The 27,067-nt window shown below is 35.9% G+C and overlaps 1 protein-coding gene across 4 annotated transcripts; it reads left to right on the forward strand.

Moving 5' to 3' along the window:
* Nucleotides 1-15,841: 15,841 nt before the first annotated feature.
* Nucleotides 15,842-23,454, forward strand: LOC109219133 (protein argonaute 10-like). Of its 4 annotated transcripts, none has more exons than XM_019383563.1 (22): nt 15,842-16,146; nt 17,146-17,743; nt 18,059-18,267; nt 18,610-18,759; nt 18,882-19,015; nt 19,158-19,267; nt 19,402-19,508; nt 19,611-19,749; nt 19,831-19,947; nt 20,078-20,185; nt 20,277-20,348; nt 20,674-20,796; nt 20,901-21,060; nt 21,139-21,260; nt 21,440-21,577; nt 21,672-21,814; nt 21,899-21,961; nt 22,115-22,178; nt 22,250-22,385; nt 22,468-22,541; nt 22,801-22,927; nt 23,045-23,454. In XM_019383563.1, the coding sequence occupies exons 2-22, from the start codon at nt 17,258-17,260 to the stop codon at nt 23,227-23,229; spliced, it is 2,967 nt and encodes a 988-aa protein (XP_019239108.1). In that variant the 5' UTR covers nt 15,842-16,146; nt 17,146-17,257; the 3' UTR covers nt 23,230-23,454. The 4 variants fall into 4 exon arrangements, with proteins under 4 accessions (XP_019239108.1, XP_019239105.1, XP_019239106.1 ...); XM_019383560.1 differs by having other exon boundaries at nt 15,842-16,093; XM_019383561.1 differs by lacking the exon at nt 15,842-16,146 and adding an exon at nt 16,164-16,385.
* Nucleotides 23,455-27,067: the final 3,613 nt, after the last annotated feature.

The following is a 27,067-nucleotide window of genomic DNA, read 5'->3' on the forward strand; positions in this document are numbered from 1 at the left end:
CAAGGGAACACTTCTGCTTTTTCATTTTCTGAGAATGTACCCTTTACTTTCTTCTCAAGGATACATTCTCTTCCTGTAGGGCTTTCAGTGAGAAGAATTTCATGAAGTTTTCGACTGCATGCTTTTAGGCATTTTACTGTCCATAGTCCATCATGTTCTGCTTCCTCTCACTGCTCCCTGCACATACACATCAAGGGTTAGATTTAGGAACCCAAACTAGTTTGGGTCCCTTGTTACTATAAAAATGGTGAATGAGAGGTTTTCTGGTCCATGCAGGAAGCATCCGCTTTTTGCGAGTGGTACCTAGTCCTGTGCTAGTAGTCACTCTATTCGTGAATGCTTTGTTCTTCTGAACTGACTTAAACCTGGCCTGGCAGTTTTCTTTAAAATGCCCATTGTTTCCACAGTGGGTACACAGCCAGTTGTCAGGTACAGTGACATACTTGTTGTGTGGGTTGTAGGGAGTTTTCTCCCTTTTAAACCCGATGCCCTGCTTATTCCCACCATTGTTGAGATACATAGCAGTAACAGCATCTGAGGACCAGGTCCACTTTAAGGATTTCTCAAGATCATTTCTCACTTTCTCCAACTCAATTTGGAGTTGGTGATTCCTCTCGAGTTCTTTGCAAAGACTAGTTTTTACGACATTCAACTCCTTTTCTAGCAAGATGTGCAACTCACTAGCTACTCCCTTCCCTTTCTCAAGATTTACACTCCTATGTTCTCTATTAGGTCCCTCACTGGTTTCCTCTAGATCAGCACATATCACAAGAAGGTCATCCCTTTCCTCTTCAATAGAGGCGATCTTTTCTTCTAAAGAGTGTTTCTTACTGCTAAGATCTTCTATTGTTTCCTTTAGATCAACAACTACCACCAACAGATCGTCTCTTTCATTCTCCACTCTAGTTATTTTTTCATTCAGGGCCTCCTTCTCTAGTTCAAGATTGGCTATGGTCTCATCTCGATCTACTACACATACTACTAGATCATCTCTAGATTGCTCTGCCTCTCCTAGTTCTATTGTGAGGGTCTCCTTATCGTTTATAAGACTATAATAGGCATCAATTAAGACATTTGATAAAGACCTTAACTTCTTGGAAGAGTAGGATTTCAGATTTCTCTGAACATCCCGAAGGCTTACCTCATCATCTTCATCTTCTTCATCATCTGACTAAGCCATCAGCGCGAATAGTGAGTCGTACTTTGTCGCTTTGGTTTCTACTGCCAGCAGGGAATTGTTTTCTGCATCTGATTCCCTTTCGGATTCACTTGAGGAGTCTCCCCAAGCAGCAAGGGCCTGCTTAGCGATATTGTCTGCAGCACTTTTTCGATTGAATCTTTTCTCGGGAACCAGGTCCTTTTTCCTGCCTTGTCAGGATTCTGCTTGTACTGCTCCTGTTTCGCAAGTGGGCAGTCTTTGACGAAATGCCCTGACTTTCCACATCCGCGGCAAAGATCATTGTTCCTAGTTTTGCTTGAGCTGCCCCACATTGGTACACCACCATTTCTTCGAATCATTTTTTGAAACCTTTTAGTAAGATAGGCCATGTCACTATCTTTATCACCGGAATCACTCCTTTCAGCTTTAAGCACCAGGTTCTTTTCTTTCTTAGGCTCTCTTCGTTCATTGTCCTTCTTTCTCTTCATCTCGTACGTTTTCAAATTACGAATCAGCTCATCCATGGTCAGAGTCTGTAGATCTTTAGCTTCCGTGATGGCATTCACCTTACTCTCCCAAGATCCAGGTAGAACACTAAGAATTTTTCTGACGAGCTTGTTTCTGGGAATGACATCTCCAAGCGAGTGTAGCTCATTTATGATGGAGGTGAATCTGTATGCATGTCTTGTATAGATTCATCATCCTTCATCCTGAAGAGCTCATACTCAGTGGTGAGCTTGTCAATTTTGGATTGCTTGACTTGGGTGGTTCCTTCATGTGCGGTTTGCAACGCCTCCCATATTTCTTTGGCAGTTTCATAAGCTGAGACTTTGTTGTACTCATCAGGTCCTATACCACACATCAAGATTTTCTTGGCACGGTAGTTCTTTTCTACAGCTTTTCCGTCAACGTTGTTGTACTCTCTTCTTCCTTTGGGTACCATTTTCCCTGTTTCTTCAATCTTTTTCATGGGAACATGTGGACCATCACATATAATGTCCCACAACTCTGAATCTTCTACCATAATGAAATCATGCATCCTGGTCTTCCACCAGCCGTAATATTGTCCATTGAATCTGGGAGGTCTGTAGGTTGATTGTCCTTCTTCAAAGCTTGGTGGAGTAGCCATTGAGGATTCCTCCTAGGTGTTAGACTGATAGGAGAAACCTGCTCTGATACCAATTGATAGCTTATATGGGTCCACCAAACAATAGAGTACCTGGTCCTCTATGAGATTGATACGTGAAAGCAGTAAAGACTGAATGTAAAGGAGGCCAGAGGTTTTTCTACGTGGAAAAATCCCACACACCTTGATTAGAAAACCACGACCTAAACCAGTAGGCTTTAAACTCAACTAACTTGTAATCTACCTATTACAAGCCACTTTGCAAACTCCCTTTTGCAAAGACTTCAAACTAACTTGTGATGCACCACCACAAGCCACTCTCTAACTCTCCTAGTTACAGAGGATTCAACTTATGACTACTCCTAGTCACAACGCAAACTCAATAGTTTACAGATTTGGTTTGTTCCTAAAACAGTGCTTCTAAGAAAGCGAAGTAGGAATTACAATGTAAAGCAAATAACAAGATTACAACTCAACTATGGATATACATAAGACTTCATTTAGAAACTGATCCTTAGTGGAGTTGTCTTCTTGTTCTTGACATACCGGTGATTTCAATACTGGATGGATGTTTCTTTTTCTTGAGAGAGTATCACTGAAATGCACAAGTTGGTGTGTCATGCACCAGGTTATTTTATCACAAAGGATATCACAATAGATAGTGGTGTCAACTCTTGGTGTACTTTTTGTCAGTGGGAAGTGACTGATGCACTGTCTGCACAGCCACTTCTAGACAGGTGCGTTCCAGCTGGACGTTGTGCTTCTGTTAGGACATACCAGTGAACCAGGTCTAATACTTCTGTCAGGACGTACCAACGAACCAGGTCCTGGTTATGTTCCTCTTCTGTAACAGTTGCTTGATGGCCTTCTTCTGCTACATTCCAGTTGTGCACTTTGAGCTGTACTTTTGTCAGAGAACCCCAAGGGAGCAGATCCATGTTGTGTTTCTCTTTACTTGAATGTGTACAGTCACTGACTTGTCCTTTTGTCGGATAACCCTAATGGACAAGGTCATCGGGTCCCGGTTGTGTTCCTCCATGTGGTCGTCCATCCAATTGCTGATGTTCAAGCTTCGATCAGTTCATATGGGATGTGTATGAAGCAGAGCAGGTTCTCTATCTGGTTCTCTACAATAAGTTTGTTAAATCATCAAAACCCAAGAAGCATAAGGTTAAGCAAAACCTATCACCATGCTCATTTGAAGGAAGAATTTGGGTTTACAAACATGGCACAAGCACCAGCACAAGGGCACTCAGGTGGTATCGCAAAACTATGGCATGAGGAAATGCTAAAGCTGGACTAAATAGAAGTTACTCCAGAAGCCATACACTCTATTGTCCAGGTACCTCCTAACCCTAATACTTGGTTATTTTCGGTTATATATGCTAAAAATGACTTGCATGCATGATATTCTTTATGACAATGCATGACAATATTCATATGCCTTGGTTAATCGGGGGTGATTTTAATGAAATAACACATGCAAATGAAAAATATGGAGGTAATCATATCAATAATTGAAGATGTGACCATTTCATCTAATGTCTAGACTATTGTAATTTATTAGATTTAGGCTTTAGGGGGAGTAGATATACATGGACAAACAAAAGATGCCTTGCTAATAGAATTTTGGAACGCTTAGATAGATTTGTTTGTAATTATGAATGGCTCAATCTATTTTCTGAAGCAAATGTCCAACACCTTCCACGAACTCATTCGGACCACTGTCCGTTACTTATTCAATTAAAACACAAATTTCCTCGTAAAAAAATATTTCGATTTGAAACAATATCCCACCCGTCCTTCCCTACTCTTATTACAAACAACTGGACTCCTAATAAACACTTATTGACAGCAATTGATGATTTTACTGAAGATGTTCAAAATTGGAATCAAACCACTTTTGGAAACATTTTTAAAAAACAAAAAAAACATACTGGCTCGTCTTAACGGTCTTCAATCCTCACCTAGTTACCCCACTAGCCATTTCCTCCAAATATTAGAAAAAGATCTCATAGAGCAATTTAATCAGCTGCTTAGGATGGAAGAGGATTTTTGGCGATTAAAATCCAGAATTAATTGGCTTCTACAAGGAGATGCCAATACTAAGTTCTTCCATCTCACAACACTCCAAAGGAGGAGGGGGAATAGGATCACAACTCTTAAGGATCTAGGAGGTAACTGGATTACGGAACAACCACTAGTAAATTCTTTAATAACTAACTATTACAACTCTTTATTTCCACTATCCACACTCACTCCTTCATTAACTAGCCTACAAATAACTATCATACACTCACTGCCATGGATCATACAATCTTAGTACGCCCATTAACCACTCAGGAAATACATCATACTATTCATTCGTTCCAACCCCTTAAAGCACCAGGGCCTGATGGATTACACTCATTTTTCTATCAAACATATTGGCCACAAATTGGACAATCAGTAGCCTCCTTCTGTAATGAGGTCTTTACCTCTTGCCAAATACCAACTCAAATTAATACAACTTATCTATGCCTCATCCCTAAGGTCAAAACCCCTTCAATGATCACTCAATATGGCCCAATCTGGCTTTGCAATACTATCTATAAAATAATTACTAAAATAATTGTAAATCGTATTAAACCTTTCATAAATAAAAGAATTAGTCCAGACAATCTGCCTTCTTAAAAGGGCGTAGAGCGACAGGCAATGCCATAATCGTTCAAGAAATTCTGCACTACTTTCGAAAGAAGAGAGGTAAAGTAGCACATTTTTCGATTAAGGCGAAATACATAAACGGCCCCTTCAAGTTGTCCTCAACGACCAGCTGAACACCTCAAGTGAGCCTATTTTCAATTAGACCCTTTATTTATTCACAAAAGAAGATCAACTAAATACCCGACCATGTCAGCCCCCATTGCGTGAAATTCACTCTCTGGGACGCGAGTTGCCAACCTAAAATTAGGTTTTTTTTTTACTAAAATAATGTGGACCCCACTTAATTTTCACACCCCTTTCTCCTCCAATTCTCTCCTCCACCCTTCAACACCATCCTCTACCCTAAATCACCTTTGCCTCCATTACAAAAGAACAAAATTACCAAATATATCATCACATCAAATTCAACAAATTTTTCATACCAAATTTTCAACAAATTTCTCTTTCATCCATCCGATTATCAGACACAACAACCATTTCGATGGAAAAAATGAAGGTTGCCGGAAATTTTTAACCCATCTACCAACGGGTTAAAAAATGAAGGTTGCCGGAAATGAAGATCCTACAAATTGACTATGTATTTATATTTAGAAGTAAAATCTATGTATTTCTTTATTTTCTCTGTGGGTTTTGGCATGTTGGGATTGTTCAGGTGGTTATTTTGGGGGGGGGGGGGTAGGTAGGGATGGTAGTTTGTTTATGAAGTCTTATTGACGCCTTTTGTTAATTTTGGCTAAAAATTTGAACTTCACAGTCATATGAAGTTTTCTGCTTTAAATTCTGCTGATTAATATTTTTTTAGTGTGCTTATTGTTGAGCTTGTGTTTGGATTTTTGAAGCGTGCAATACATTAGTATAACAGATAGTCAACTGAATTTTGAGGAAAATATTTGATAATTAATAGTACTAACTCTGATGATAGACGGGTAGCAAAAAGAACAGAGCCTAATAATGAGGTATGTTGGTTTGGAAGAAGAAGATGAAGTTGGAAGGGGGGGGAGGGGGGGGGGAGAACGCTGGAAAATGGTTGTTTCTTCTTTAAATTCATTTTCATTTTTTTGGTTAATTTGTATTAAGTTTTAATTACGAATTACACGTGTCGTTCATTGATTGGCTCATTTGGCAAGTGTAACTCACGTATCTGGTATGCTGCACTGGGGTGTCTATTTGATTTACTTAACAGTCACTTGAAGTGTCTAGCTAGAAATGGTCGAGGTGTTCAGTTGATCGTTGAGGACAACTTGAAGGGGCGCTTTATGTATTTCGCCTTATAGAAATTTTTTTAATAAATTAATTTATGTTTTGTAAGAATCGAACAAATTGACAAACATAGGATCAATTAAATATTTTTTATAGAATTTTTTTGTAGTAGCACATGATAGTTAATTTTTTAGTCTAAAATAATTTTTCATTGATGTGCGTTTTCAAGCTTAACTGCATTTTAATAATCAAGTATAAAAATTAATTGAAAACTACATAATGATATGTTCTATTTAATTTTATAAATTACCGATAAAATATCATTTTTAATTCGAAGAATATATAAGAGTTTAATGGCTCTTGACATATAAACATAAAAGACCAAAATATTTGACACATTTCAACAACATTTGATAAGAAAGTGATAGTACAAATTAAAATAAAAAATTATTTAATATAAATAAAAATAAATATATTTTTATAATTTTATTAAGTATTACCTCCCATAAGAGGATACAAATATTTGACCACACTGTAAAATCTCCAGTCATCAATTCTTTGGATGATTGTGTGTGTCTTTAGCAATTGCTTATGATTAATTTGTTGACCCTTTTTCTCTGTTGGGACAACTGCTTGCAATGTTTGTATATTTTGGTACATCTTTAGGTTTGTATAGGATCTCATATATTTGTTCTTTTCATTATTTCATCCTAGATACAATACTTCTCTTCATTATTTATGTACCCAAAAAACAGACTCTTTTTCTTAAAATTTATTTGCAAGTCATACTAGTTTTAGTTAATCAATATTTCAAAGGAAAAAGACTTATTCTACAACATCATCTCTTTGTTTTCAAGTTGTTCTTGAATAGTAATTGTTCGAAAACAAATGTACAGTTTTTGAGTGACACAAACTAACACTTGACAGTGTGTTTTTTTGGTTAACAAACGATATTATATTGATTTAAATTGTATCATTACAAGGAGCTCGTTGCGATACATTACAAAACTGTAACCAAAAAGTTGATCGTTGGAGTGATCACATTCCAAAAAGGTGGGGTTGTAGGACAAGTTTGTTGTGCATGTAGTTTTTACCAATCTTGGGTAGACAGTGCCTTGCTGATCAGCCAAAAGGTGTGGTAGCAAAAAGGTTGGTGCCTGGGTGAAGATTGTTGTGTAGTCACTGGCATTGGCAGATGAACCATTTTGAGCGAGAGTATGTGCAACGTAGTTTTGCTCCCTGTATGTGTGGATAATCGGAGGATTACCCAGCTGTTGGATTAAGTACCTGCATTCCATTAAAGTGAATGAGTAGTGCAAATTTTCGTTGTTAAGCATTGATATTACCTCAGTAGAATCCACGTTCACTTCCAGTGAAATGAGTTGATGAAGCCATGCTAGTTGCAAACCCTGTAATAATGCATTTAATTCCATATAGGTGGAGTTACCTATAGATCGTTCACCCATGAAGCCTAGTAAACACTGTCCCATTGTATTGCGGAATACTCCTCTCCTATACCATTATTAGATGTATTGGTTATGGCTGCTCCATCAATATTTACTTTAATTTTACCTAAAGGTGGTGGATGCCATTTGACATATATGTGTGTGCATGATTGTGGTTGTGCATTTTGTTGAATAAGGTAATGATATTCGACTGCTTGTGTTATCAAATATTGTGTTGAAGGAGGTGGGTGTGAGTTCCTATCAAAAAGGTAGTGATTCCTTAGCTTCCAAATATGCCATACTATGTGTGGTATAAGAATGCGTGATGGCAAGTTGAAAGGGAGGCTGTTAGTGCTAATGATTAAATGGTGTATGATTTAGATGGGTGCTAGGAGTTGTATATCACAAGTATGTAAAGCAGTGTCAATTCTCAATTGAGACCAAATATTGGTCGTTATAGGGCATTGAAATAGTAGGTGATTAATTATTTCTGCGGTGTGAAGACAAAGATTGCACGTATTGGATTGAATGACATTTGTATGGTGTAGGTAAGAAGCTGTGGCTAATCTTTAGTGTGAGACTAACCAAAAGAAATGTATTATTTTTGGAGGTAATTTTATTTTCCAAAGCCAATCATGTTCGTAGGTTGATTTTGGTACTTGTAGCATATGATATAGTGATTTAACAGTGAATTGGCCATTTGGAATGAGCCCCCAAAAGATCTGATAAAAAACGCGGGGGTTAGTTAAAGCGGGGATATGGATTTGATTAATCAATGAAGGATGTGTTCCGGAAATACAAAGGATAATGAGTTTGTTTCAATTTTGTGTTAATGATGTGGTGACTGAGTGTGTTATGCAATCAATAGAGTTTAGTGGTCCCTGCATAGAATTTCGAAGGGTAACATTAGGTCCAAGCCATGGCTCATTCCAAATGTTGATATGCGTTCCCTTGCAATATTCCATACTAAACCTAGTTGGCAAAGTTTCCATCCTAATTGTATATTTTTTCATGTAAGGGATGTGGTAGATACTTTTGGTACTGTTTTTATACTTATTCAGTTGTAGAGATGCCCATAGTGTGTTAGGGTTTTTATACAGACGCCAAGCTAGGTTACCTAGTAAGGCATTATTTTTAGTAGTTAGATTTTGAATACCTAATCCACCTTGGTGCTTAGGTCTTTGAACTACTGACCAATTAATCAGGTGAATTTTCTTTTTGTGTTCAGTAGTACCCTATTGAAAGTTTCTTTGATATCGATTCATTCTTAGAATAACTTATGAAGGAATCTTAATGTATTGCATTACGTGGTTTGGTAGTGAGTTCTAGGTAGATTTTATTAAGGTAGTACGTCCCGCCACTGAAAGCATATTAGTTTTCCATCCTGACAACTTAGCTTTGAAGTTGTCTAGGATGTATTGAAAATCACGGGATGTTGGTTTATTAACAAACAATGGGAATCCTAGGTATTTACCAAAAAGGATACCATTCCTCATGTTAAAAGATGTAATAACAAAGGATTTGTCGACCGGTGTGGTATTTGTGGAGAAATAAATTTTGGATTTTGTGAAATTGATACTTTGTCCTGATTTTTGTATAAAAAGTGATAGTGTATCAATAATCATGTGGACACTGAATGTTGTTAGTTTGGAGGTCAAAGTGATATCATCTGCAAACAGTAGGTGGGAGAATTGAGGTCCTTTGTTGGATATTTTGATTGGTTTCCATTGTTGGTAATCCACCAATTGGTGTATTTGTCGTGAGAGTCTTTTCATGCATAAAATGAAAAGGTAAGGGGATAACGGATCACCTTGTCTGATTCCCCTCGATGGATAGAAGAAAGGTGAAGGGTGACCATTGATAAGAATTGAAATATAGGTTGTTGTGATGCAAGACATAACTATAGAGATGATTTTATGAGGGAAATTAACGAAGTGTAATGTTTCTTTAATGAAGCCCCATTCCATCTTGTCAAAGACTTTTTCTAGATCTAGTAAATACATAAAGCGCCCCTTCAAGTTGTCCTCAACGATCAACTGAACACCTCAACTGAGACCATTTCCAGCTAGACACTTCAAGTGACTGTTAAGTAAATCAAATAGACACCCCCAGTGCAGCATACCAGATGCGTGAGTTACACTTTCCAAATGAGTCAGTCAATGAACGACACGTGTAATTCGTAATTAAAACTTAATACAAATTAACCAAAAAAATGAAAATGAATTTAAAGAAGAAACAACCATTTTCCAGCGTTCTTCCCCCCCCCCCCCTCCAACTTCATCTTCTTCTTCCAAACCAACATACCTCATTATCAGGCTCTGTTCTTTTTTCTACCCGTCTATCATCAGAGTTAGTACTATTAATTACCAAATATTTCCCTCAAAATTCAGTTGTCTATCTGTTATACTAATACATTGCATGCTTCAAAAATCCAAACACAAGCTCAATAATAAGCACACTAAATAAATATTAATCAGCAAAATTTAAAGCAGAAGACTTCATATGACTATGAAGTTCAAATTTTTAGCCAAAATTAACAAAAGGCGTCAACAAGACTTCATAAACAAACTACTATCCCTACCTACCTACCCCCCCCCCCCCTAAAACAACCACCTGATCAATCCCAACATGCCAAAACCCACAGAGAAAATAAAGAAATACATAGATTTTACTTCTAAATATAAATACATAGTCAATTTGTAGGGTCTTCATTTCCGGCAACCTTCATTTTTTAACTCGTTGGTAGATGGTTTAAAAATTTCCGGCAACCTTCATTTTTTCCGTCGAAATGGTTGTTGTGTCTGATAATTGGATGGATGAAAGAGAAATTTATTGAAAAATTTGGTATGAAAAATTTGTTGAATTTGATGTGATGATATATTTGGTATTTTTGTTCTTTTGCAATAGAGGCAAAGGTGATTTAGGGTAGAGGAGGGTGTTGAATTGTGGAGGAGAAAATTGGAGGAGAAGGGGGTGTGAAAATTAAGTGGGGTCCACATTATTTTAGTAAAAAAAAAAAGAAAAAACCTAATTTTAGGTTGGCAACTCGCGTCCCAGAGAGTGGATTTCACGCAATGGGGGCTGACATGGTCGGATGTTTAGTTGATCTTCTTTTGTGAATAAATAAAGGGTCTAATTGAAAATAGGCTCACTTGAGGTGTTTAGCTGGTCGTTGAGGACAACTTGAAGGGGAAGTTTATGTATTTCGCTTTTCTATAACTCCAATAAAGTAAGATTGCAAAAAAAAAAAAAAAAAAAAACGATAAAACTGACAAAACCAAACTAATCAAAGTTATATAATTGGTTTTGTTTGATTTTGTCAAAAGCCGGGACCAACCCCACTTATGTACACCCCTAATTTTATCTTATCTCTTTCTTTCTCACTTAGTTTTTGATATCTGTATTGTAATCTGACTATTCCGATTCGTATCACATATGACTCATAAAAGGAAAAAAATATTTATTATCATGATATTTTTATTCTTACGACTCGAATCCAAGATCTATCATTAAAATTAAAGAGTTTTTATCCATGCCACCATAATGCTCTATTATTTACCTTCTCACTTGTTGCCTGTATACAATAGGACCCATTGTAGTTCCCAAGTCTTAATGCCATCATGTGTGTAAGATTTATGTATATACACTAACTTACTTGATTCATTCTCCCTTCTTCTTACCACTCATACACCACTTTTTCTCAAAGTCCATAGCAACCATCATGTATTCAACAGACCAACTAAGGTCCAAGTTTCAGCTATGCTGCTTCAGGACCCATACTTCCTTTCCCACTAGCCATCATCATCCCAATCAACTCACTTATTAGATCCATTGTGGATCATACTCTAATTAATTGCTATTCAAAGTTATAACAATAATTAGCTATATTGAAAGTGCGAATAAGGTTTCATATTATTACTAGTTAAAAGAAGAAATAACAAATAATATGTAAGAATACTTTTAAATTATGCAAGTCTTTTTGAAGACAAATGTGCAACTTTTACCCGAAATGAGCAATATTATATCGTCTTAAGATTAGTGTGTGTTTAATTAACTAGGGGCTTAAATTAAATTACATGAAAAGTAAGACTAGAAAAGGATAAATTAACATAAACATTATGAGATTAGTTTGTAATGTGACTATGGATGTAAGAGTCGTTCACATACTCTTATGTGTTAAAAAAGAATGATGCTATTTTAAATTTGAAATAGTTTAAATTTGAGCATTAATATACTTTTATAACTACAACAATATCATAGAATATTAACGACTATAAATTTTAAAAGTTCTTTTTTAAACTTTATTTACAATCAAATATTTATACATAAAATAAAGCAGAAGTATAATAAGAAACTAAGGGCAAGAATAACAGAATTATCACGTCTCTACACGAGAGTAATTGTATTTTGTATCATAAAGTGTTATTTGGTATAACTCTTTTTGTATTATATTATAATAATGAGTAAATGGTGGAGTTTAATTCAGTTTGTAGGCCTATTTTAGTCAAAGCAAAAGCTAATAATCCCCATAATAAATTCAAAAAGTAGATAAGTCCATATAAGGTTGTGGAGCCAGAAAAGACAACAAATAAGGTGGACCCCACACCACAGCTGAAAAAGATTGAACCGACCGTTACAGCTTACCGAAGCTTGACTGCTTGAGGTACACAAGAGATTTTTGGACATTACATACGAGTCCCAGACCATTACATCCGAGAGGGAATAAAGATTAAGTAGCAAAGTACAATATATGTTTTATATTATGGTAAAATTTTGACTAGACTAATCTTTTAAATTATGCTCACCAACATAGTAAATGAATAACAATCTTTTTGTTGGGTCAAAACCATAGAACTCTTAAGATATACCTAACAATCTGTCTCATGTGCACAGAAATTTAATAAGAATCTTGAGAGCAGTTTCTGCACAAGTTCGAATTATTCTTCTTTTGTGTTTTCGTTGCTTTCATTATATCAATGGGGACTTATTTGGACTATGCTGAGCTGGGAAAAGACTTAAGATTGTATTTTCATTTGAAGGATGAGCTTTTAGGTCAAATGCCTTTCAACATTTTCTTTAATTCAGATCAGAACTCATGCCTATCAAATTTTGCAACATAAATGACTTGGCTGAGTCGAGAGGATAATGAGTTTATACTTAATTAAATGAAAGCTGGCTCGTAAACATGGATAAATCTTTGCAATCGAGAAATCACCTATTCTTTTTAACTCTTTTTAGTAGTAGCGATGTGATGTTCTGATGATAGGCTATAATTGCGTATTTTAGTCGATTATTACACTCTAAAACTGCATTTTAGTTGAGTTTGCGCTTTAATCGCTAGTGTTTTGCACTAACTGTGTGTTTTATGCCTTGTAGGAGTGTTTCTGAGCTATGTAGATGTTATGGAATGAATTCAAGTGATATAGAGCTGTGAAGTCCGAGTAAAAGCTCAAGGAATTAAGCCGGGATCATGTTCGGGGGTCAACGGATGATAGTTAGAAAAAACGAAAAATCAAGTAGGCATATTGCGTACTGTCTAGTAAAATGCACATAACTTTTTGCTCAGAACCTCACTTAGGCTCCACAATATATGGTTGGAAAGCTAACTCAAAGGGCTACAACTTTCATGTTTTACGTTTTTTCAAATTCCCAACAGAACAAGGTAAAAAGTGCACGTCAAGTGCGCGGCCGCGCTCGTCAGGCAGAATACTAGGCAATATGCGCAGCCACTAGCGCGGTCACGAGCGCGGCCGCACTAGTCAAATCCGGGAAAAGTGTTTTTTTTCGTCTAGAAGAACCCTACTTGGTATATATACATGGAAAAACGGTATTTTGAGAAGGTTGGACATATTTTTGACACAGATTCGACCTAAGGAGGCAGAGACACAATAGGAGCAAGGCGGGGAATTCTTCTACGAGTTTTTCCTTCCTCTTCCTATTTTTCATTGTTGGTTATGACTTTTAGTATTGTAGTTTTACATACTATTATGAATAGCTAATTTGTTATCTAGGGTTTTGATGGAACCTTTTGTAGGATAAATTCTTGTTATGTTTCTATATAATTGAGCCGTAGTATTTTCTCTATTTGTTCAACTATATTATTCTTGTGGTTGATTGAAGGCCCTCAATTAGCTGTGCCTATTTAGTATGTATTACTAGGGAGAGAGTGCATATTTAGGTAGTTGTCGAACAACATCACTCCCGACGTATGTGAGGAATCAATAACCAAGGGTTTAAAGGTGGGATTAGGGATAACGAAACCTTGGGTGCGATCTAAGTGAGCTGTAATTAAAGCCAGCTAGCGTAACTCGGGAGAGTATGTCTATTAAATTGTCGTAATTACTCGGGAGAGAATTACTACACGCAGAGCGCTCATGATCGGTAGAGAATACTTAGGAGAAATTATAGAAGACATAGCGGGAAGGATTCCGACAATTGGGGAAATCATAACTCTAGACCTCCTTAATCTTTTCTCCAACCAGTAGTATCTTTAGTGTTAATTTATTATATTAATTTGTTAGTTAGTTAGTTAAACACAAGAATCTTAATATCTATAAGTTAGGAATTGTTCAAGCTTGTGTTCTTGGTGATAGTGAACAACTGTAGCTAAGCATTAGTTTTCTGTGGGATTCGACTCCGGACTTGTAAACCGGATTATATTTACAACGATCGCTTAGTCCTTTCTATAAGGCATAGTTGAGCGTGATCATGTTCAAATTATGTTTGTATGTGTCCCAATATTCTATTTTGCATTAGTACAGGTATTGATTAATTTCGTCTACTTAAATTTAAACAAATGAGGAAGAACTCACCTATCCTTTATGTTGGGAGTTGAAATTTGGTCTCCCATAATTTTTGTCCACTTTATTAATCAGTAGACCGCAAAATGTTGAATGCGAGGGTCACTTATATTTTACTTGTATCATGTGTCAATTTATAGAATAAAAATATATGTCAAGTTCACTAATACATAAATGAATTGAGAGAAAGGGGCAGAGTTATAGCCCGTTTGGCCAAGCTGCAAAAAGCAGCTTATTTTGAGAAGTGTTTTTTTTCAAAAGTACTTTTGATGAGAAGCAGTTTGTGTTTGGCTAATTAGTTTGAAAAGCACTTCTGGGTAGCAATTAGTGTTTGGCCAAGCTTTAAAAAACTGCTTCTAAGTGTATTTTTCTCAAAAGTGCTTCTCAATAAAGTGCTTTTGGAGAGAAGCTAATTTTTTCTGCTTCTCCAAAACTGCTTCTGCTTCTCCTCAAAAGCACTTTTTTTCCTTCTAAAAGCTTGGCCAAACACCTCAATTTTTGGCCAAAAGTGCTTTTGGCCAAAAAGAAGCTTGGCAAACAGGCTACTAGTGTACGAGTTACGGGTTCTGCTGAACTTTGTATTTGTTTAAACGTAATAATTTTGGTCTAAATTCTGTATTTGTCTTAGGATATTCATTGAACATACGTAATTAGGGCCAAATATACCTCTATACATCATAAAGGTTTAAATGTATCGCTCGTTATACTTTGAGTCTATATATACACTTATCGTTATACTATTGGTTCAAATATACCTCTTTTCGGTTAAGTTTGTCCAAAGTGAATATCTAATCCTACGTGGGTGGATGCCACATGGCTTGCCACCTCAGTGTCCCTAACCCATTTTACCCCTCCCTTCTATTTTTTTTCACCACTAAAATTTGCTTCCCCTCCGCCACTATTACCACCATTACCGCTACCATGAAAAATATTGTATTTCAAATTTTAGTCTTTTATATATGGATGAGGGACACTGAGGTGGCATGCCATGTGACATCCGCCTCATCAAATATCAATGCCACGTATAAGATTGGATGTCCACCTTAGCTTGGACAAACTTAACAAAAGTGGGGTATATTTAAACCAATAATATTATCATAAGGATATATTTAAACTCAAAGTATAACAAAGAATATATTAATATAAAGATATATTTTATATACAAAATTATTAATTTAAAACTCAATAATTACATCGGCCAGAATCCCGGACGCAGAAAAAGTGTGGTTAGAAAGAGCAGCAAAGAAATAGTGTTTGGTGTGAAAAAAGCAAAAGAGGTGCTATATGGCAAGGGACATTGAAGTTTGAGAGTAGGGGGAAGAAGCTAACAAATTAAAGGCTTTAACACGTGATAAAGAAAACAGCAGATGCACTTTGCATGCGTACTCTCTCTATATATATAAAAGGGAAGATTCATTCTCTCATCTTCATCATTATCTCTCTTAAGAGTTTCACTTGTTTGTTTCAACTTTCAACTTTGAACTCTTCACTTTTTAATCTCCTCCACTCTCTCTCTCTCTCTCTTGTTTCTCTCTTTCTAGTCTTTGTCCCCATCATTATTAAAGCCCACTACACTTCTCTATTCTGCTGCTTTAATATTCTTGGAATCAAGCTACACACATCTTTTCAAAGACTTGCTCTTTCATGGTTCCATTCATTGGTGATTGATTCTTCATTTCTTTTGTTTCATTTTGATTTACTGCTGGCTAGTGGGTAGGAGTAATATTACTTTGTTTGCTTTTTTGAGTGTTTCAAGGCGTTTTTATTCTCTTCTTGAGCAGTCATATATGGTTTCACATTTACTCACGCTTTGTACATTATCGTATTAGTCTTTCTTTGTCTCATTTGTGTTGGATGTATTCATCCCTTCTCTCGTTTTTCTGGTACAAAATTTTGGCTTTGCTTTAGGGACAACTGCTTCTTTCTTCTCTGCATTCCAACAAATTTATTTGGTAAATTAAATAAAACAGTTCTATACACACATTTGTGCACATGTTTGTACTACTAGCTAGTATTTAATGAATCTATGTTTTCTTTTCTTTTTTCCTGATTCATGGATATATATTGGGTTTCCAACAGAAACATATTAGAGGGTTTTTGGCTTCTAAATTTTTTTCTCTTTGTCTCTAACTGGGTGTTGTTTTCCTCGCTCCTTTTCTGTTTTTTCTTTTCCTTTCTTGAAAATTACACTAGTTTTTCCTGCCCCATCTTACAATTGATGTTCATGCAGAAGGAGAGAAACAATGTTAGAAAAATGGTCTAACATTGTTTTATATTTTGTGTGTATGCATTTATATTAAGGTGGTTTTATTTCTTTTTCATTTTTTTTTAATCTTTTGCAGTTTATCATCATTTCACTATTTTCACTTGATGGTCTGCAGTGACAAGACCTGTGACAATTTAATTGCAAAATCCATTTTTTGATCCAAAAGCTGTAAACTTTTTCAATGTCTAGCTGCTGTTGTGTATGTTTTTGGTTTTATTGGTTGAAAGAAAATTTGAAATGTTTGTATTTATACCTGCAAAGGAAATGGAGGTGTCTGTAGTAAGCAGAACCAAGAAATTGCCATTCTTTGTTGATGACTATTCTTTTTGCTTTTGAGTGTGAAAGTTCAAAGGCATTTTCATCACTTTTCTATATATGAATAAACTTGCTGCCAAATATCATCATGTTGCTGACATGTGTACCCTTTCTGTTTTTGGTTCTTTCAGTACAATAATCTTGAATTCTTGAGTGTGAAGAACTCTATTGGACTGTGCCATCTAGTGAAGGATAATTACTTTTCAACAGTTTTCTTGTGCTTATCACATTACCAGTGAAAACATGCCTATAAGGCAGATGAAAGAAGGCTCAGAACAACACATTGTGATCAAACCCCAGTTGCAAAACACCATGAACCCACTTCAGAAAAACCCCAAGACTGCTCAAAATGGGAAAGGGCCACCAATCACAGAACCCCAAAACAACAAAATCCATAACACAACATCATCACCCCCATCAAGAAACAGAGGAAGAAGAAGGGGAAGAGGAGGGAGAAAGTCAGATCAAGGTGAGGCCTTTATGAGGCCAAGTTCAAGGCCTTGCACAGCAGCAAGCAAGCCAGTTATAGTAGCAGCAGAAAATGTGTTAAATGTGTCAGTCAGCAGCAGCTCATGTCAATTAGTGGCTACTGGTTCAGGATTTCCTTCTTCAAGCAAGTCTTTGTGTTTTGCCCCAAGACCAGGTTATGGCCAACTGGGGACAAAATGCATTGTAAAAGCAAACCATTTTTTGGCTGAATTACCAGACAAGGACTTAAACCAGTATGATGTAAGCTGCTATTTTATTTTTGATGGTTTTGAAACTGGTTTCCTTGAGCATCTTTCAGCACTAAAGTAAATATTGTGTATTGCTTTGGGCCCCTTAATCTGACATCCCTTTGAAGTTTATGTTTATGGAGTTCTATCTTTTTTTTTTACCCCTTCTTACACATGCTTTTACTTTGCTTAGTTGAGTAGTAGGATGTATCTCTTTTGTTTTTTAGTAGCATTAATGACACTCTGAATTTTGGTCAGACTGTTTGTGATAATTCTCTTTGTATTTTTTTTGTATGTATATGCCTCCTTTAAACCACCTTTTTTGCAGGTTACTGTAACCCCTGAAGTGTCATCAAGAAGTGTAAACAGAGCAATCTTAGCAGAACTGGTGAAACTGTACAAAGAATCAGATCTAGGGATGAGATTACCAGCTTATGATGGCAGGAAATCTCTCTACACTGCTGGTGAACTTCCTTTTAAGTGGAAGGAGTTCACCATTAAGCTTATTGATGAAGATGATGTAATCAATGGTCCAAAGTAAGACTCTTTATTGCTTTGTCCTCATTCATTTTGGAGGGTTCATTAAAAATTAATCACTATCTAGCTCTAAATGTATAAAATGCTTTGTTATAATATTTATAGTACAAAAATAAGACATCATAATCCCATTTACTTTTTTAAACTAGCAGATCCTACCAAATTAATTACAAATATGTTTTGTTTTCTTTTTTCGCTCATCAATCAACTATGTCTCAATTCCAAACAAGTTGAGGTCGGCACTATGGAATATCTGAATCGGTTCAGCTCTATTTAGGCCTATTTCATTCCAATACTAAATTAACTTTTTATTTTTCTTTTGTGAATTGAAAAAATTTTCAGGAGACAAAGAGAATATAAAGTGGTGATTAAGTTTGTCGCAAGAGCGAATGTACATCATTTGAGCCAATTTCTAGCTGGTAAGCGTGCCGATGGTCCACAAGAAGCTCTTCAAATTCTGGATATTGTTTTGAGAGAGCTTTCAATCAAGAGGTAGACATTCTAATTTGAGGCATTGTGATGGAGCTTTGAGCAAAAGCTCTTCAGTTTTTGGACATTCGTGTATGATTTTTGTTGAGTTGATTTTATCTCTGATAACACACATCTCTTAATAGGTATTGTCCTGTTGGAAGATCTTTCTTTTCCCCTGATATCCGGAAACCTCAGCCTCTTGGCGATGGTTTAGAAGCATGGTGTGGATTCTACCAGAGCATCAGACCTACCCAAATGGGCTTGTCCCTTAATATTGGTAATTTATTGTTAACAGATATTCAGATTAAATATGATAAAATTTACTTTTCTAGCAAGTAAAGAATTATGATATGATATAATTATTGTTAATGTAGTTAGTTATTCCTAACTGTGTTTGATGTTCGGACCTCAAACAACAGATATGGCTTCAGCTGCATTTATTGAAGCACTACCAGTGATAGAGTTTGTAGCCCAGCTTCTTGGAAAAGATGTGTCGTCAAGACCCTTATCTGACTCTGATCGTGTAAAGGTAGCAACACCTACAATATTGACTTGAATGATTCCCTTGTCATGTTAATGCTATTAAGTTTTCTGCATTGCTTTTACATGAAATGTTTGGTCACTTTTAATTAACTGTTAATTTTGCCTGCAAATGCCATCTAGATCAAGAAGGCTCTTAGAGGAGTGAAAGTAGAAGTGACACATAGGGGCAATGTCCGGAGAAAGTATCGAGTTTCAGGACTAACATCCCAGCCCACAAGAGAACTAGTGTAAGCTTTTGCCTTTGTATTTGTCATTCTAACATTATCATATATTCGTTCCAAGAGTGATAAAACTTAGGTTGACCTAATGCTCATTGTTGCTTTGCTCAGTTTTCCTGTTGATGATAATTCAACGATGAAGTCAGTAGTGGAATACTTCCAAGAAATGTATGGCTTTACTATCAAGTATACACATCTTCCATGCCTTCAAGTAGGGAACCAAAAGAAAGCCAACTATTTACCTATGGAGGTGAGAATATTGCTTGATGTTTTGTATAGCTTCATGTCTCTTTTCAGAAGTGTGAGCTATTCTCTGTTGCCGTGTTTCTAGGCATGTAAAATTGTTGAGGGACAACGATACACTAAAAGGTTGAGTGAAAAGCAAATTACTGCTCTGTTGAAGGTCACGTGCCAAAGACCAAGAGATCGTGAGAACTCGATTTTGCAGGTATGTTGTAATATTTTTACCTTTCATGCTTCCTTTCTGTTGTGCTGGAAATTTTAATCTGTGCAACACACCTACATGGACTTGAATGATTCCCTTGTCATGTTGTACTTGATTGTCTTTTAAAATATAGACTGTTCAACACAATGATTATAATGAAGACCCATATGCAAAGGAGTTTGGGATCAAAATCAGTGAAAAGCAAGCATCGGTGGAAGCTCGCGTGCTGCCTGCTCCATGGGTAAATCACTCTACATGAGCTTTCATTCTTCATTCTTAATAAACCTGAATTCTTTTTCCTTTGACATCTATTTCTCTCATTTCTTCAACAGCTAAAATATCACGAGACTGGGAAGGAGAAAGATTGTCTGCCTCAAGTTGGGCAGTGGAATATGATGAATAAGGTCCTTTTTCTGCTTGTTTCATAGTTCAGCTGCTACTTGATTTCTTTATTTTAGTTGTTACAACTACCGAATCATCAGTTTACTTACTACTTCTGTGCTGCACCATTCATGCATTAACGTCATGCTTTTTTTTTTGTCGTCTTGCATGGTGAAAAAAAAAAATAGACCCAATATCTCACTCTTTGTTCATTACTTTATACTTATTTATTGTCCCGCTTATTCTTCCTATCTGGTACCGATGTGCTCCTCTGTGGTTTCTCAGTTACTATGTATTGTCTCTTTGTGCTTTCTGTTTTGCTAAAAGCTGTGCTTGATCTGTGCACAGAAAATGATCAATGGAATGACCGTTAGCCGTTGGGCTTGCATCAATTTTTCACGAAGTGTCCAAGAGAGTGTTGCTCGTGGCTTTTGTAACGAACTGGCTCAGATGTGTGAAGTCTCTGGAATGGTAGTTGTTTCGCAAGCTCCTTCTCTTTGTTCCTTGTCCATTTCTCTTTCACTCCATGTTTAATTATATACACGAAGGCAATTGACCTTAGCTTATGCTGACAGGAGTTCAATCCGGAACCAGTAATTCCAATATACATGGCCAGGCCGGATCAAGTAGAGAAAGCCTTGAAGCATGTTTATCATGCATGTGTAAACAAGCTAAAAGGCAAAGAACTTGAGCTTCTATTGGTCATTCTTCCAGATAACAACGGATCCCTGTATGGTATGGCAAAATAATTTTCATTTTGTTGAATTGAGATAATTGCATTGTTCCAGAATGTCTTACATCCTTATCTTGTAGGTGACATAAAGCGGATATGTGAGACTGATCTTGGTTTAATATCCCAATGCTGTCTGACAAAGCATGTGTTCAAGATCAGCAAACAATATTTGGCAAATGTCTCCTTGAAGATTAATGTCAAGGTGCATCCACTTGCTATTCTTGTTGAAAACACATAAAATATAACCTGCGATATTGAGATAGTCACAAAATGTCCATATTTGGTGCCTTGGAGGTTCCTTTTCCCTTTGTGATTTTGCTAATTGTAAGATGCATCTTTTGTTTTTTGCACTCTTACGAATACTTTCTGTTGTGGGAGCAGATGGGTGGTCGAAATACTGTCCTGTTGGATGCTATTAGCTGTAGAATACCATTAGTAAGTGATATTCCTACCATCATATTTGGAGCAGATGTGACTCACCCAGAAAATGGAGAAGACTCTAGCCCTTCAATTGCTGCAGTAAGTTCCTCATTTGAGGCCATGCTCCTTAATCTCCTCTTTCCCGATACTTGGGTGTAACAGGAAGCTCAATTTCCTATTCTGGCTGCTGCAGGTAGTAGCTTCTCAGGATTGGCCTGAGGTGACAAAATATGCTGGCCTTGTTTGCGCTCAAGCTCATAGACAGGAACTCATACAAGATTTGTACAAGACATGGCATGATCCTGCACGTGGAACAGTTAGCGGTGGCATGATAAGGTATGCCTTTCTATCTCTTAGTCTTACTTCTAATGTATTTGTTTTCTTCCCTTATGGTTAAACGAGTTTACACTGATTTTGCAGGGATCTCCTTGTATCCTTCAGAAAGGCTACTGGCCAAAAGCCACAAAGAATAATCTTTTATCGGCAAGTCCCTCACTCTAAATATTAAATATACTGGAAGTTTCACATGCTATATCTGCTGCAATTCCGAGACATGCATTGAAATGGATGACTTTTTTCATTGATTCTATTGATTTGCTTAACTTTCCCTATCTTATTAGAGTATCTTGTGTACAGGGATGGAGTGAGCGAAGGGCAATTTTATCAAGTACTTCTTTTTGAGTTAGATGCAATTAGGAAGGTTGGTGCTAATCCTGGCAACGCCTATTCCCATATATGATTTTTGCCTAACCAGAAGGTATTTTTGTGCAGGCTTGTGCATCTTTAGAGCCAAATTACCAACCACCAGTAACTTTTATTGTGGTACAGAAACGGCATCACACCCGTCTATTTGCTAACAATCACAAGGACAGGAGTAGCACGGATAGGAGTGGAAACATATTGCCTGGTAAACTATCCATAATCTTAGACACACTTTACGAATATTGTCAAGTATTATGAATGCTGAGTACCATCTCTTGCTTCATCAGGTACTGTGGTTGATACAAAAATCTGTCATCCAACAGAGTTTGACTTTTATCTTTGTAGCCATGCCGGCATTCAGGTATAACAGTAACTACCTTTTCCCTTATCTAAGATAAATGAAGAGGTTTTCAGATCGAATTTGACAAGAGGGGAAACTGATCCCATAAGGAACAATTTATGAAGGAATCCTTTATCGAAATTCACATCCTTCTCTTAAGCTTATTTATCTGATGCTACAGATTTTAACTATATGTTCACTATATTTTCTAACTTCCTCACAAACACCTTACAATATTAGCCATTACATATGTTATTGATGCACTACATCATGTTGGCAGGGTACAAGTCGACCGGCTCATTACCATGTTCTGTGGGATGAGAACAATTTCACAGCAGATGGAATCCAGTCCTTGACTAACAATCTCTGCTATACATATGCAAGGTGCACGCGTTCTGTCTCTGTGGGTAAGTGAAAACTCTAAAACAAAATTCCTATTGCTCCTTGGGTTATAATCCTCTTGCTTTATTTGCTTAATCAAAATTCCATTTTAATGTTTCAAAGTTTTAACTGTGTTTTTGCAGTTCCTCCAGCATATTATGCACATTTAGCTGCATTTCGAGCTAGATTCTACATGGAACCGGAGATGGCAGAAAATGGTGGCAGTCCTCATAAAGGGGGCAAGGCTATAAGAGAAGGTGGAGAGAGTGGTGTTCGGCCATTGCCTGCGCTAAAGGAAAACGTGAAGAGAGTAATGTTTTATTGTTAGGAAGAGAAACATGGAGGGAGTAGCAAATAGGTAATGGGAGTAGTAGTAGTAGTAGGTGTTAACAGACCACATGCATCTATCTTTCTTTGTATGTGTATGTTTGATCGTCATCCTAGGTTAATTTTCATGTCAGTTTTAATGATGTATAGCGGCTCTATTTTCATTTACTGGTATTTAGCTAATGGCAGCAGTAACAGAATAATCCAATGTCCTTATCAATCCAAAGTTTCGTGCGATATATGATGGAGCAAAAGCTTCTGAAAATCTGTTTACCCTAAAAACGGATAACAATTGAATTTATATTGTGGTTTTAAAGACATGTGATTTTACTTAGCACAAACTGAGAAAAAGTACAAGTTGATATTGAAATTAACTGTACATAGAAATAAAGCAAACCAAGGAAATGTATTGCTTTGATCCTCGAGCTAGGTTGCCTTCGAATCAAACTAGTATTTCACTGGAAAGTATGAACAAAATAACAGAGTATTGAAAGCTTAAGAGAAAGATAGTATATTGCTTTGTGTATCTTGAATATCATGTGCTTTACAAATGATGAGGCCCCTTTTATATAGTAAGGGCATCCTACCCTTAATACAATCCTAAATACAGTAAGAAATCCGCTGATTAGCTGATTAATCGGCCTCTTCTTGGTACGTACCGAGATTTCCGTCGTGATCCTCGCCCGATCGTGCATATCTTGGCTTTCCGTTATTTGGCTCGGCAGACTTCCCTCGATCTTACTCGATCTCTATCCCAATCGGTCTCGATCTTGGTTGATCTCGATCTCGATCGGTCTCTGATTCACGAGCTTGGCAATCTAACTTCGTGTCACGGTCCGGTACGACATGGGGTCGAACATTGGCCTGCCACGCCCCGCTCTCGATTAATCATACAAAAAGGGCAAGCCCGATTTTGACCGTATACAGATAGTCCCCTCGTTTTTTGGAGAGTAATGACAAGAAACGATTTGAGCCCTCGATCTTCACCTCAATACATCATGACGTAAGCAGCATCACGTAAGCAGTAGAGGTAACCAAAATGTCTCGTCGGTACAGTTTCTCAGGCATTTAATGCGCGTCAGTCGATAGTCGGCCATTACCGGCTTTGAACCGTCATTGAGAAATTGAAGCTCGTGTCCTCACCATTAGGAAGAGAATAGAAAGACAAAGGCTCAAATTCCAAAATCAATAAATTCGCACGCTAAAAAATGAAAGAAGTGGAATTTCCTAATAGTAGCCTCTCGAAGATAAGTACAAACGTCTCTATACCAATCGGCAGGACTCTAATAAACTCTCTTATGACTCGTAGAACCTATGAACCTAGAGCTCTGATACCAATTTGTCATGATCCAAAATCCCTCCTTGAAGATCGTGATGGCACCTAGTCTATAAGACTAGGTAAGCCTAACACATGATGAAATTAACAAAATAAAATAACTCAACTATCTATCTATATTATTATAAAAGCATGAATAAAATGTTGGATTACAAAAATAACCTTTTAATATTAAGCATAATAACTCATAATAAAAGGACATAATAGGAATTCTAGATATTAGCCTTGCAATTCTATTAGTTTTAGGACATAATACGTTAGGAATCCTACATGATTACCTTTAGGAATCCTATTAATATAATTATTTTCGGGCATGGATATTAGCCTTATAATCCTATCACTTTTAGGATAATACTTATTAAAAAATTCCTATTGCTAATTTATTTTGAAAACGTATTATATTGTTCAAATCCATTTAGAAACAGGAGAGCATATATTTATTATAAAAGCACGAATATAATATTGATAGATCAAAATAGCTCTAAAATATTAAATAGAAGACCTCATAGGTAAAGGACATAGTTGTAATAACTTATTTTTTTGGACTATAATAACTTATATGCTAATTTTCTTAATATTTAAGATTTTAAAATTAATACAATCTTGTCTATTAAAAATATGTAGGAATGTTTAATAAAATCAATTTCATAAGAATGCTCCATATTGGTAATACATTACCATTCTATATTCAATACCAAAAAGAATAAAAGTAATGCTAAACGGACTGCATAACGCGTTGAAATTGAGAGAGAGAAATTCCCACGATAACATATTATTATATTATATTTGAACTGCTTTCCTACTCAACTAATTTTTTTATTATTAATTATCCGTGTAATATAGAAAATATACCCAATTATTAAAGAACAACTAAGAAATTTTTTAAGAATATAAATGTGTGAGAAAAGAAAGAAAAATGTTGGTAAGAACCAATATCACTAATGATTTTGCAAACATAAAGATCTAAAAGTGCAACGTCATCAATCTTTTTACTCTCTGAAAATAAAATTTATGGTGGATATAATTATAAATTGGTAAAATATTCGAACATGATATGAACTAATATTAAGAATCTAAATTAACAGAAAATATATTATATTTTATGTTAAAACCAAATAATTAAATCTTTCAATTAATTATTTAGTAAGAGAATCCAATTAAATTATTTTTAAATTCATCATTTGAGTAAAATTATTTGTCAATTTAAAAAAATATAATTAGCAAGCACAATCAAAGCTAAATCCTGAACAAGAATAAACTTTCAAGACTATATTATAAAAAATCGACTCTGGTATAACGGGATTATCCTTTGTAGATTCCTCCGGCAGAATCGAATAATATTCCCATGTCATGCATTACTTGGAAATATCAGATAAAGAGGCATGATATTGTTCGTAATAAGAACAAAAGGTGTACCATCAATAATTTTATTACGAGGTCATACAACTAACTTTAGATTTGATATACCTCTTCAAAAAACTGAAATAACCATCACAAATATATCAAATCATATCAATAGTGCTAATATATAAGGAAAGCAAAAGTGATAATATGGGATGAAGCGCTTTTGGCTAAGAGTCAAACGATCGAAATAATCGCCCAGAGTTTTAGAGATATATTGGATATCGATGAACCGTTTGGTGGAAAGGTAATAGTTTGGGAGGTGATTCCTGTCAAGTATGATCAGTAGTTCCAAAATTGACCAAAGCAAAAACTGTAAAAGCTAGCTTGCCAAAATTATACTTATGACCTCAAATGAAAAATATTCATGTGACAAGAAATATAAAAGTAAGAACAAATCCAGCATTCAGTGACTTCTTGCTTCATGTCGGAAATGAAAAAGAGCATCCAATAAAAGATGATTTCGTTATTCTAGAATACTTGGTTATCAACTCCAATGGTAATAGTAGTGCATTTAATAAGAAAAACATTTTCATTATTAGATTAAAACGCAATTTGTGCAAATTACATGATAGAAATTAAAGAGCTGTCTTAGCTTGCAGAAATGAATATGTTGATCAACTAAATAAAAGGTTGATAGCTAAGTTTTATGGTAAAAATAAAATATTTTTCAATGTTGACTCAGCAGAAGATGATAGTAACAATAACTACGAAGAAGAATACTTAAATACTTTAATACAAAATAGTCTTCTACGGTACATGTTTGTTGTCAAGTTCATTATTTTCTTATGTGTGTTAGTGTCACCATATATATAATAAACTAAGTTAAAGTTGATCTTCCATTGCATATAGGTTAATTTTGAAGAAAAATATGTCCGTCATGTTACTGAAAACTTAGATCCGCTGAATAGCTTATGTAATAGTACGCATATGGTATATAGACGTTTTGACAATAACGTCATGCATGCAGAACTTATGATACTGGTCAATGTGCTTCTAAGTATGTGTTTATCCCCGAATGCAACTTTCGTCATCCGAAACTAAAGAATATCCTTTTAAATTTGTGTGAAAATAATTTTCAGTATGTTTATGTTTTGTAGTT

The sequence above is a fragment of the Nicotiana attenuata genome, unplaced genomic scaffold (assembly GCF_001879085.1).
Source record: "Nicotiana attenuata strain UT unplaced genomic scaffold, NIATTr2, whole genome shotgun sequence".
Lineage (NCBI taxonomy): Eukaryota > Viridiplantae > Streptophyta > Magnoliopsida > Solanales > Solanaceae > Nicotiana > Nicotiana attenuata.